This window comes from Pungitius pungitius, chromosome 10 (genome assembly GCF_949316345.1).
Source record: "Pungitius pungitius chromosome 10, fPunPun2.1, whole genome shotgun sequence".
Taxonomy (NCBI): Eukaryota; Metazoa; Chordata; class Actinopteri; order Perciformes; family Gasterosteidae; genus Pungitius; species Pungitius pungitius.
The window spans coordinates 5,185,122-5,198,780 of NC_084909.1; the positions used below are offsets into that span (position 1 = coordinate 5,185,122).

The window sequence follows — 13,659 nt, forward strand, 5'->3', positions numbered from 1 at the left end:
GGCGACCGCACAATTTATCTCACTAATTCACTCAGGCACGGACTAGAATGGTGTAATTGTGAGAGAAGGGGGATTGAAAAAAAAAAAAAAAAAAAAAAAAAGGAAAAATGAAATCATTTTGGGCCACTTGTTGTCTGGGAAATTGTACATTTCGGAAGTCGTACGTCTCCGCGCTGTGCGGAGCTGCTCGACGTATTCCTCCGCCTGCTGCTCGTAACGTCGCTCATCAGACAGACACAAACACAAAAGCAGGGCAGTCTGTGGAGGCTCAGCTAAGCCCTTATTAGCAAGCTAATGAGCTTAGCGTGAGATACTGATCAGCAATCAGAGGACTCCTCCCCCCCCCCCCCACCCATGCGCGTCTGAGCAGCATCCTTTACCTCTCCCTCTCTCCCTCCCTCCCTCCCTCTCACTCACTCACCGGTGGGCTGGATGCGCAGCTGGGTCTTGTCGCTCTGCTTGCGGGTCATCGCGAACCAGCTGTCGTCGGCGTCCTGAATCCACTCGGCGGCCTGGCAGTAGAGCAGCCCCTGGTCCACCGGCTGCAGCTTGTGGATGGTCAACCGGTAGGAGGTGGCGCTGGTCTTGTCCAGCCTGAGGTCCCCCGCCGCCATCCTCTGCCGGTAGGGTCCGCCGGAGCGCAGGACAAAGTCCCGGGACAAGGTGACCAGCTCCTGGGGCGGCGCGGCGGCGTCCTCCGGGGACCGCAGGTACCAGCCCACGGACAAGTGCGTGTGCTGCAGCGTGGTCCGGGACACCTCGCAGGTGAGCTGCAGCGTGTCGCTCTCCACCTTGGACAGGGTCTGGGCCGGCGCCGTCACCGTCAGCGAGTCGGCGATGACTGCAAACAGAGAGAGGAGTCGATCAGAACAAGTGGAGGCCGTTTGGGGGTTTTAGGACGGATTGGACTTCATGTGTTTATACAAAAGGCAAACTTCAGACTGTGCAATTGCAATTTTTTTGATCACGCATACCGAATATACAAGCAGCGATACATTATTCATCCGAGCTCTTCCATCTGCAACACAACCAAGAACAGAGGACGGACTTGAAGCCAGATGGTCGATGGCGGGGGTGCGGTCAGCCGCGTCAGAAAAGCGAGCCGAACACACTGCTGCACACTTTAACGGGAATAAGCATGTGCGGCCTGCAAAGGGACTATTTTGGGATACCACGACGGTGTGCGGATCAGAGAGACATTACCTAAGATTGCCAAACTTGAATGACAAAGGGAGCCAGGTTGGGACTTTGCAATAAAACGTTTTTGGACGTGATTGCTACCTTGTTAGCCCCCCCCCCCCCCCCCCGGTTGAGGCTGCATTAGACGTACCCAACGCCTCACAGATGCAATACGGCAGTGTTGACAACGGACAGCAGTCAACCCTTTAAGCTCGGCTCGGCTCGGAGGAATCGAGCGAGTGTTGCCAAGAGAACCTTTCGTGCGTTGCCATGCGCTGATGACTGTGAGCTCTTCTTAGAAGCCCCCCGAAAAACTGAAGTGCTTTTGTGTGGGTTAATGCTAGCGTGGCGCTTTGTCGTGAGGTTTGGCTATTGAGGCTCTCAAGGGACTGTCATTGTGAAGACTACAAATCAGTATGGGGTCTGTTGTTCTCTGTCAGTCGGCTGCTGTGAAGAAACGGAGATTCAGCAACAAAAAAAAAAAAAAAAAAAAGTTGTTCCAGCCATCATTCTCTCAATAAAAAAAAGAAAAAGCATACGCTACATGCATCTGTGTGTCTCTGGGTTTGAAAGCATGAGCTAAAGTGAGAGATGGGGAGCACGAGAACAGAGAAACAGACACCTCCAATGAAGGAGGCGGCGGAGAGCAGAGGCTCGACATCTGGTTATTGGGAGCATGAGAAGACATTCAAAGAAATAAACAACCTTAAAAGCATAAGTGGCAGAAAGGGAAAGTGTGAAATCCGGTGGGTCAGACAAAGTGGCTCCCTAATGAGACGCTGCAGACGCGGTGCTACGTGCAGACGCTCCAAGGCCCAAAGAAAACACTCCAGAGCAAAAGTGGGAAGCAATCTCGAATATGCCGACACTTTCTGACTGAGTCCACGCTCCTAAACACTTCTTCATTACCTTGAGAGATAAACGGTCTGGCGGCAAGGGAGGCGAATGGTAGTCAAGGGCAGCAATGAAACTATTGCTCGGATACATCTGACTCTCTGACTGTGCGATGAAACGACTAGCGTGGGAGTTGTAGGCCTGTATTAGTGTTTGTGAATAGAGCCCTATAGGTTTAGGCCGCGCAATCAGACCCCGCTAATGCCTCCAGCTGTCAGGTGATAATCCGTCAATAATATCATCTCCTCATGTTCAGTGTAATATGATACGATCTCAAGTTATTGTTTCGCAAATACGCGTATCCCAAATAAATGGGTTTTTCGAGCAATACAAAAAAAAGGGTCTGGTTAGTGAAGTGAGGGATTCTGGTTTCTCACAATCGGCTGCAGGGAAAGCGCATATTAGGAGACAGGGAGATGAGCTCCTAGCTAATCAAACTCTTGATGCTAGGCTAACAAACTTCAGCTTACTACTCATAAAGCGGTGGCTGGCAACCGTATATATATATATATATATATATAAAAGCAATAAGCTCCTCGAGGCAGTACTGTATCGTCAATAAACTATACCTTTCTTCCACTCACACCTTATTGCTTAAATAAATAAACAATCAATAATAATAATATATCATCAATAAACAGCAGGGCCAGGAACCGCTGCAGGCAGAAGGACCTTTAATGGTTTCAGCGACTCACACTCTCTTCAAAAACACCCTCTTTACTGCCATCGTCTGCCTGCTGCCTCTTCACTGAGGTCTCTTAACTGGCCCGAGGGAAACAGCGGGGTGCCGCTCCGACCCCCCCCCCCCACCACCCGCTAACAGTTCACAGAACTGCACAAACAAACACACACACACACACACACAGCTGCACCTCTCTCCGAGATGCCAAACGCTGGTAAGTGGCGGACGGCTTAGTGGGTTTCATTCACACGCGTCTCGTGTGAGGACTTTGAGCCCATCGGGTTCGTTTCGGAGTCGAGACGGCAGCCGATTGTGGGATGACATCATTTTTTTTTTTCATGAGAATATATTCTTAATCGATCATTCCAAATATACTACAGCCCCGAAGTTCTCTTGTAACACCATGTGTTCGGTCTATGAAAGCAGGTCAAAACAAAAGTTAAATTTTCAATAAGAGCCAGATTCTGTTCCTCGAGGACCCCGTGTTGCCAACAGAGAGAACGGCAGCCTGGCGTAGACACACAGCGTTACCACAACAACACACCTACGCTACAACCTGCCGTCGCCATGGCAACCCTCCCACGCGGCGCTATCTACACCCCACCCCCCCCCCACACCCACGTCCCAACCCTCCGGTACAGTTAAAAAAAAAAAACGACTGATTCGGTTGATTCTTCCTGTCCGTCAGCAAGCTTATGAAGACAATAAAAACTTCTCACTCTGGCTCAATACCTGCGGGCCAATCAGATCCCTGCATACAGATGGGCCTCGATACAGAAGCAGTGAGAAAGCACTAGCCAATCTCAGCATTTCAGAGGGTCAGGCCCGAAGTTGTAAACACACAGAGATCCTCCAATAGCCCCACTGACCTCAATCTGGGAAGGATTAAGCACAGGATGAGATGGCATTCTCTGGCAAGCACACAAACACACAGGGACTCACTTTCCCCACTTGTGGGGACAGTGTCTTGACCAATCCTTTCTTGACTGATTGTGGCCAAACCTTATAACCAAACCCTTGATGAACAAATCCTACTGAAAGACCAAAACCGTCTCCCATTACAGGAAGTGTGGCCAAGACCTCCGTTGTTGTGAAAATGATTACGAACTGGGCAATAAGCCACGCCGTTGCCCCTGGTAACGTATTTCCCTCGTCGCGATACCGATGGGCCTGGACGATTGTTTTGAGCCAGTCTCACACAAACGCCATCCCGCTGCAATAAATAGTTGCTGTGGAGGGTCAGTGACCATCATTTTCCTGATTGTGTACCTAACGGAAAGATTAATGGAAACACACACACACAAATGATTTTGGTTCATTTTGGTTTGAGGCAAATCTTCAGCCACTTTCTCAGCCCCAAAGCTGTGTGTGTGTGTGCAGAAGCAAAATCTTCCCAGCTCGTATTACCATAATGTAAGAGTAAACACTTGGAAATTCAAATAACCATGAGAGCAAATTCTATACATCATAAATATATTTGGACATTTCAATGAATGAACTTCATTTCGCTCCCAGAGGCAGAGCTGCCAGACAAAGTCTGTTCGAGGAGGCCTTTTCCACCAATTCAAAAGACATATTTCACCACGCAAAAAAAACAACAACTGGAAAACGTTTGCCATTTTTACTCAATGAGCCTGTTTTAATTACCATAATATACATAAATACATTTCAATTAAAGACTTTGAGGAAGACAGAGTCATTTTCCGCGCTTTGCATCCTCGCAAGCAGAGACAACCGTCTCTGGGAAGCAGAAGCGATTAATAAAAACGCGTCTCGCCGATAAATCAGGTAATCTTTTGCATTTCCAATTGGCGGCTCGTGTGCGGGGACGGGAAAAACACGCTGGTGTCATTGTGCTTAAACCCCCCCCCCCCACGCGGCGCGCGCGACACACAAGCTTGTGAGTCCTTTATGAATCTCTAAGCTCGCTTCTTGCTCCACCTCATATCTGCAATCGGTGCTTTCATCTCCCGTCATTTGCCATCTCTCCTCCCCCCCCCCCCTCCCCCCGCTCTCTGAGTCCTGCGAGGTGAGCGGCGGCCGTCATCCTTCTGGCTGAAACTTTAAAGTCCAGCCACACAGGGATGGAAGTGTGGGGGACGCGCGAGGACGCAAATAAAAAAACGGAGGAAAAGAGATTTTGCCAAGACGACGACATGGGGAGGAGGAGGAGGAGGAGGGGAAGATAATTTCCCAAAGCTTGATCCGAAAACATTTTGCGTGCACGAAAACCTTTCAAAACTAAAAAGTGTGCTTGATTATCGAGGCTGCCAAAGCAAAACGATTTTTCTCCCACATAAAGCAGGAGCCACGGGAAAATCAAAGGGCTGCGTGTGGATCCACGGTTGTCAAACAACGATAATAGTTGTTTTTTTTTCCCTTCCCAAAGATGAACAGGGGAGATTTACACACTGCCCTCTGGTCGTACCAAATGTTCTGGCTAGAAGAAGAAGCCCTCTGCTTTTAAACAGCGCGAGCAACACATGTAAGCACCCACGCAGATGGCGTCTCATTGTGCTTGTGCACGTACGCTATACGTCTGTGAGCCTATTTGAAAGTATAAGAGCTCAATGCAAATTTACACCAAAAAAAAGAAAGAAAAAAAAAAGTGTTTTTTTTTTTTTACTACAGAGTCTGGTGGTAGCTTCGCCTCGGTCAGAAGCATCAAATATTTTGCGCTGGCTGCTGGCCAATCGGAATGAAGGTCAATGTCAAAGGTGTGTTACAATATCCACGATTGTTCCTCGTTCGACGTGTATTTAAATCCAGTGCGCCTGCTGGCAAAGTGTAACATACAGTAAGAGCGAGGCAGTCGACAGAAACTGCTTTAAAATGATCCCACTTGCTGCACAACAGGGGCAAGAATGTGGATTATCGTCGACATACGTCCTCCACGGGGAGCCCCCTTTGATGCAAAGTCAATCCAAAAGATTATGGAAACTTCCAGGGGAAAAACGTGCGAATAATTCATCAACAAAAGCAATAGTGAGCGCAGGGACCGGTATACAAGGGTAAAAGAACTCAACTCAGAGTCATTCAGCAACCAGGATGAACTAGTCTCAAGGTTTCCTTTAACGCTCGCTGCATTGAGCCCTCGCGTACATGCGGGCCAAAACAACTGTTTAACACATTACATATTTACAAGTGTAAATAGTTGCCATTCTGGACAACTTTTCTAAAAGATCATGGTTTTTAAGTTTTAACGGCAGTGTTGGCGTTTTGGTGTCCGACAAACCTTTGAACGCATCAATCTGTTGCTCCAGCTGGTCCTATTTCATTGTCTCCCTGTAACCATGTAAGGCAGCGCTGGGGGGGGGGGGGGGGGGATGAAGGGCATTATTGAGTTTAACCACACATTTTCTGAACTGTTTGAAACACTATTGTATAATTAGAACCGAGAGGACAAATCTAAAGCAAGAACAAAAGTCCAAATCAACACACAAGTATATTGAAGTAACCACATTACTCTTGTATCATGTGACATTCCCGATGCTTTTGCAGATGGGCCAACCGCAGCTGACATGATTGCTGCTTTTTAGTGCTACGGCCATAAATAGCCGTGTTTGTGTCGCTCCCACGCAAATGGGCATTCGGCAAAGCCAGAAGGGTAATTATTGTTAATTACTCTGTGAAACCGAGAGGAATACAGAGAGAGATCTTCAGCTCCACTTCACCCGAGTCCAGCCTCATCACCGGCCGGGACACGTGCGGGCGCACTAGGGGTCATGAAGCAACAGGACTACATCCGTCCTTTTCATACTTATGATCTATTATCCTGCCATACACATCCTCCACTCCTTTGTTCTTCTCCAGGAGAGCTTTTGATGAGTCAGAATAAAGGCATGAAGAGGTTCAACCGGGAAATTGGGAGAGAGGAGGGTGAAGTAGGAGGAAGAAGAACGAGGTGAGGGACGAAGACAAAAGAAAAACTAAACAAAAAAAAAATACAGCTCTCTTTTACTTGATGTAACCCACCGCCCACATTCTTCATGATTCCTCTGCAGGAAATGCAAAAAAAGTATCTCTTTACAGCCGATATCTGGCGAGTATACCAGTCATTCTTAATTTAATGCCCGAAATTCATTCACGAACACGCGCCCCGAATAACACAAAGCAAGCGCTTTCCTCAAGAGACCCGGGGAAATCAAGAAGGTCTTCATTCAAAACACCACGAGCAGCCAGCAAAGCGAACTCTGATGAGCCGAGGTCTACAAGCCATCCCCAAAAGGCCGCACTGATAATCAGAAAAGGACACGGAGTAGCACTAGAAAAAAAAAAAGAGGGAAGTATCAAGCCCTGGAGTCCTCTTTAACGGAGAAGAAAGGAGTGAGTGGAGAGAAAAAAAAAAGAAAAGAAAAAAAAAGACGGCGGTTCTAGGTCCGCAGCAGGGGGTCCATCCATAATAGAACACACAGATATGATGGGAGCCCGGCACCTTACAGCGCCTCAGATACGTGCATACCACTCCCTCACATCTGCCTCTTTCCGTGTGTGTGTGTGTGTGTGTGTGTGTGTGTGTGTGTGTGTGTGTGTGTGTGCACGGAGACAGCGGATGGACCCAGCGGGACAACGAGGCCGCTGATTAAGGGTCGTGATGACAAAACGTTGTTTGTCAACACGTATTGTTTCCTCCTCAAGGTGTTTATTGTCGTGTGTACAGTTTAACAGGATACTGTGTACAACTCAATTCTTAATTAAGTCCTCCTCCCACAAAGCTACAGATGTGAAAATAAAACGATAATTAAAAATAGAGTAAAAAAAAAAAAAAGAGCGTGTATGAATGTGCATGTGTTAGGCATACACTGTGTTTTTGCCAATATTGCACAAGAACTGGTGACCTGAAGTCACAGCAGCGGTCAGTAAATGTGTGTGCATGTTTAGCGGGGCTGTTATCAGCAGTGTGTGTGTGTGTGTGTGTGTGTGTGGGGGGGGGGTTCCAAACTCTTAAAATGCGGCGCATCACTCCTACAGGAGCCCCGTGCACACATCTGCGTCACGTGGACCCCCCCCCGCGCTGCACAGGCCTGCTGATAGCTGCTGAGCTCGGCTTGGACAAGGAGGGGTTAAACCAACTGCCAGTTATGGATTAGTGATTTTTAATACGATTTCCACCCATTGAGTATATTAGGAACAAATATCAATAAGTTCAGTCGAATTATTTGAAAAATAACAGTAATTACCAATTAGTTGAATGTAATTGGAGGAAGCTTTTCGATGGAAGGGGGGGGGGGCGTCGTGCTGATAATGCCTCCGTACGCCTCGCGTTTAATGAGGAAAACAGCGTATTCATTAGTCTGCATGCGGAGAGCGCCGTGTGCTCACTCTGAGTTATTTTGCACCAGATAACGAACGTACGGGTTTTGCGAGGCTGTCAGATGTGACTTTGACTTGGACTGATGCTCCAGGCACACGGGCATGAATGCCATGTTCACAAGTAAATCATATCCATCAATGTAAATAAAAACACCAAAAAGGATCTGGGACCACTTTGCAAGTGCATAATTAACCTTAATCGGCAGAATGCCAGACGTTGATTAGATACGTTATTTGGTCATCAACAACTGTAGAATTAGTTGTTACGGTAATTGTGCGCGGTGAGTTTTTCTACAATGCCGTGTTCTCTGTGCACGACCAAAAAGCTGATACCTGGATCTCATAACGGCAACAGCGCAAACCCCTTCATTCAAAACAACAACATTAAAACAAACGCGTCTTTATTTGCGTTTTGTAATGAGGCACTACAGGGGGGGGGGGGAATTCTTCACACTTTCAGGTTTCCGCACATCCAATCTTCTGGAAAACGCGAAAAGACACACAACAGAAATAAGGGAGGGGTTTGGGGCAGGGGTGAGAGGATGCGAGAGCTCTTACGGACGGCGTTATGAGATTTTCCGTTAGGGACAGTGAGGCCCCCTGTGTGTGTGTGTGTGTGTGTGTGTGTGTGTGTCCTGCACTATAAGGAAGGAAGGAAGGAAGGAAGGAAGGAAGGAAGGAAGGAAAAGGACTCTTGATTAAATAGAAGACTCTTGAAGCATTCTTTCCTGTCTCCTTTAATTCTTCAGCCTCTAACATTTTCCTTCTCAATCCACACCCCCCCTCCCTCCCTCCCTTCCTCCCTCCCTCCCTCTATACCTCTCCACCACATTATGTGATTGTTTTTCTTCAGAAAAGGTAGCTTGTCAGCATCCAATTATCACTTATTCTGCATTCCTCCCCCCGCAGCCTGTCCTTCCCATGTCTTTGTACACCGGCTGCCACGTTTTACCCAGTGACGATCCCTCTCAAACCAGCTTGTGTTCCACCTGCCAGTCAAACAACAACCCCTCGTTTTTCTATCGAAGTATAGGGGGGGGGGCATAGAAGTAGTAAAGGGAGCAACATCTGTGTGTATGAAGCGTTGAGCTGGGCCCCTGTGGCTATTACAGCTCATTATACCCAAAGTTAGAATGAGAGCCACATCAGAGAAAAAGAAAAAAAAAAATCTCTCCCTCCCGCCCCCCCCTCCCCAAAACACTCACAGCTAGTCCAGCTTGAGGGGACAGCTGCTCCCTGACACACTCACAGTGGTACGGTACACACAAGTGGCCGAGGTACTCCCCTCTGCTCCCAGTCATTTCCTCCCGACTCAGCTGGACTGGGTCAACATACACAGTCCCAAGAGGGACACACACACACACACACACACACACAGACTTAATAATAAAATAAATTAAAAACACTATCCCGGCATGGTATTTTTTACTATGTGCTGAGCTGTGAAATGCATGTTTCCAACATTATAAATAAAACATCAGGAACGAGAGGAAGTGGGATAAGGAAAGGCAGACGGGCAGCGCGAGGAGGAGAGCTGCGTTATGGTAGCAGGAGTGCGGAGACGCGCCGTCAAAAAGGCGCCGTGTCGCGATAAGAAACGAATCCGCAGGTGAGAAGCTTTTAAATACGAGACGCTGTTTACACAGAAGGTAGAAGAGGACGATTTAACACTTAACCAAGATGCACGCGAACACACGCGCGCAGTGTGACACAACCTCTCTCACTGAGGCCCAGCCAGGAAATGAGCCTGAGTGAGCGCGTTGGGAAGATGGGAGAGTAAGCGAGAGATTATGAGGCAAAGCGTGAGAGAGGCGGGGTGTTCTGGAGAGAGGTGGGAGTATGAAAGACAAATCTTCCTAAGAGCACTTGAGAAGAGCTGTGTGCAAAGCTATCGCTCACCGAAATCCTTTACAGCATCAAAGATTTACTCATCATGCCTAAACACATGAAATATTCCATCCCCCCCCCCACCCCTTCTCTGGTTCTCCTACGTTCCTCAGCTCCGGGGCTTCACTTCCTCCGTCACACGGCTGCTCGTCCATCCAAATAACTTAAATTACAGCAAACACTCACAAACAGAGAAATGCATCCAGATGCCACCACCGAGTGTGCGTGTGTGTGTGTGTGTGTGTGTCTCTTCTCCATCGCTGCTGTCCTGGAGGTTGTTAGCACATGTGCAGTGTTTGGCTCAGTCTACCAACATCAGCATTAACACACACAATTACACACCACAGTCACCACATATTCACACACAAACATGCAATAAGCCGTCTACCTACTGCTCAGGCACACAAACTCTCTCTTCACACACACACACACACACACACACACACACACACACACACACACACACACACAGAGACTTAATGTCAAAGTATCTTATGCTTCTAATAATACTGGAAGTGCAAGTGTGGAAACTAATAAGCTTCAGCCCTGTGCTGCACTTACTGTCCCTCCCCCCTTATTTGTCCGTATACCCCTTGCAGGAGCTCCCACCATCTCCCTTCATCCCTCCATCCGTCGCCACGGCCCCAGATGGCGAAGCATGGTGACCAATTAAAGACTTCCCTGAGGACGGCACCAGTTACGGCCCCAGCCATCTGACCAGCCCTGTGTGTGTGTGTGTGTGTGTGTGTGTGTGTGTATACGTGTCCAAGACAACCGTACAAAAAAATATCACTGTGTTTTAATCAGCACACAAAGCCTCGTCTTCTTGCCAGTTCCCCTTGGCTTCTCCATAAAAATAAAAAAAAAGGAGCAACGGCAAAATGAGTCCAGGGAACTCAGTCATATAAAACATCCCTTTGTATTATGCATGAGCTCAAAACGACAAGCTTCAGAGTACCACTTTGTAAGGGGACATTGCAGAGTGGAAGCTGGCCAGAGGTGCAGTCTTAGCAGGTGTGTGTGTGTGTGTGTGTTGGCGTATGAGAAAGTGTCTTTAAGGGGGGGGGGGGGGGGGGGGGACTGTAGAATAGACTGTAGCTCCAGCAACTGTCTGTCGGAGCTGCCAGCACGGAGGGCAATTAGGCATATGACTACCGCACCCCCCCCCCCCCCCACACACACACACACACACACACACACACTCCCTCTCATCATTGCACCCACATCCCAAGGCGGACCCCCTGGCACCGGGGCACAGGTGAAAACATAAGTCCGCTTTTTTTTTTACCCCTTAACGAAAAAGTCCCCTCTAAAGCTGTGCCGATATCTGTACCGTATTGAATTGTGGACACACGGGTTTTACAATGCGGCGTGTCCCCGAGATAAAGCTTGAGGGTCGTCAGCTCGCCCGCCCCCCCCCCCCCCCGCCTTTCCAGTGCAACACCAGCGGCCCACACTCTAATCCATTACATCAGATGTTCCAACTAAACCTCTGCTTTCCATTGCAAATAACGAGGCTGTGATTAACATGCTAATGACGTGGGTGTGATGCTAATATTTAAACCGGTATCAACGGCCCCAGCTGACAGGCACATGTCAGGAAAAGGCGAGGAGGGGGGGCGACTTCTCTCAGGAGTTACTCCACAATGGATCCGATATGGAAAAGTATGGCTGCACTAAATAACTGTGGAATTAATAGTGTCTACCAGCTGAACCCCAGTTTCTGTTACATTTGAATGCAGCAAAAGCATCGGAAACATAGAAAGTCCCCCCCCCCCCCCCCGAAAAAGGCGTTGAAATGCATTTACTGCGGCATTTTTGTGATGCGTTGGTCATCACCTGATGGATATTTAACATTGTACCTGCTGCCCCTTCTTAATTTGATAGGGTTCAATAGCCATTGCAACAATGCAACAATTAGCATGCGGGCCAATAAATGGAGTGCAGCTCATTATGTGCTTGTAACCTCAGCCAGCTGTGTTGCCCCAACAGCTACATCAACGCCAACCACCAGTCTATTTTGCAAAAACTGCCCGTTTGCCTTGAACAATACCAACAGCACTCATCTCCATGGCCGTGACAGAGCGTGCTCACGTGTGCACCGTAGCGTTGTAATGGGTCCATACATTTTTAAATAACCCCCTGGAGGGGGAACAAAATCAGTGCGTCTTCTTCTTCTAGATTTCAATGGACTCTGATGCCCAGTGTGTGTGTGTGTGTGTGTGTGGTTGTCAAGAAGGTGTTATCTGATCCATGGTTTGAATGAGATTAAATAAATAAATAAAACGTCAGTCCCCCTTGTGCTCAGATGAGGCTTCAAAAGAAGCCACCGACGTCAAACCGCGCGCGAGTGTCCTGGACCACACTCACAACCGCATGAGTCCTGCGGGCCGTTGCACTGAAAGCTCCCAGCATGCAATTTGACGACGTGAGCACAAACACTCGTTAGAAGCGCATCCATATTCATGCGGAATTCATATTCAAACTGTGGCTGCGTTCTGTTAATCTGGCAAAGAAGAGGCAGCGGGGCCCCGAGGGTTAGCGCTTAGCTAAGCTAAAGAAATCAACGTTTATATAATGGGCTAAAAGTCTGTAGCCCATTATAGGAGGTGACCCATTTAGGAAAAGATTCGTAACAAAAAAAAAAATTATGGACAGTTGAAACAGAAAATAATACACTGCTCTCCAGGTTGTGCAAGTTGTGTAAACTGACATTTGTGTTATTAGTAATAAAGTACTGTACATGGTAAGAGTCTACAAAGATTTGATGTTTTTTTACGTTTGCTGTCAATGAATTGGGACAGACCTACTGTGAAAAGTTAGCCTTCTGTGTGTGTGTGTGTGTGTGTGTGTGTGTGTGTGTGTGTGTGTGTGTGTGTGTGTGTGTGTGTGTGTGTGTGTATTGTCTACAGCAGCCACTGTGAAATCTTAGATAATAATAAAACTGGAACACTAGAAAGAAGGGAGCCCCCTTATTACCACAAGGCATTTTGCACAAGGAAAAAAAAAACACCTACACAGCCGCATTCAGAGCGCTTCGTCCACCGGGCTTTCCAATATATATTTATTAAAACTGCCCAAAATCTTCGTGAGACCTCAGTGTGAACATTTCAAACTTGGAATGCATTTTGTTTTCTTTCCACCCACACGTTGAAGCCCCTGAACCCACCACGGTTTTTTTCCCCCCAAAACGACACATGTACACACAGCACAGTGCGCGTTTCCCTGCGTATCAAGGTGTGCGCCTCACTCACCTCACTGCAGGCTCTATTCAGCCGTTGTCCGAAGTGATCCGCTGGGCTTTCGGAGCCCTCTTCAGTGGTGTTCAGTAGCAAGAGGGCCTTCTGGTGGGAGCCTCGCTCCGACTCGACTCTTCTGCACATGCGACGCGTCGCCAGACCGACAGCTTGCTGCGCTGCGTGACCGCGTTCCTGCGTGTGCGTGTGCACGGCGCGTCCTAATGTCATCGAGCAGGAGGCCCCCAGGTGACATGTGCAAAGGAAATGGCCGGAGCGAGATACAATCTCCTTCCATTTGGAGCCCTGCTTGGTCCGCGGCTTTAAGGAATGTAATTGTAAATGAAACAGAGAGGTGATGGTGAGGCCGGAGAGAGACGGGGGGGGGGGGGGGGGGGGGATTAAATGCTACAGTCAGACACAGGCCTCTGCTTCCAATCAATGCCGACAGACACGGAGCTACAACTT

At 48.2% G+C, this 13,659-nt stretch overlaps 1 protein-coding gene across 3 annotated transcripts in view; it reads right to left on the bottom strand.

The window, feature by feature from the left end:
• igsf3 (immunoglobulin superfamily, member 3) overlaps positions 1–13,659 on the bottom strand; it is a 57,568-nt gene that overhangs the window by 23,545 nt on the left and 20,364 nt on the right. For all 3 annotated transcript variants that reach the window (XM_037487902.2, XM_037487901.2, XM_062565113.1), the window contains one exon: positions 422–841. In XM_037487902.2, coding sequence (XP_037343799.2) covers positions 422–841 — 420 coding nt within the window. The remainder of the gene's footprint in view (positions 1–421; positions 842–13,659) is intronic.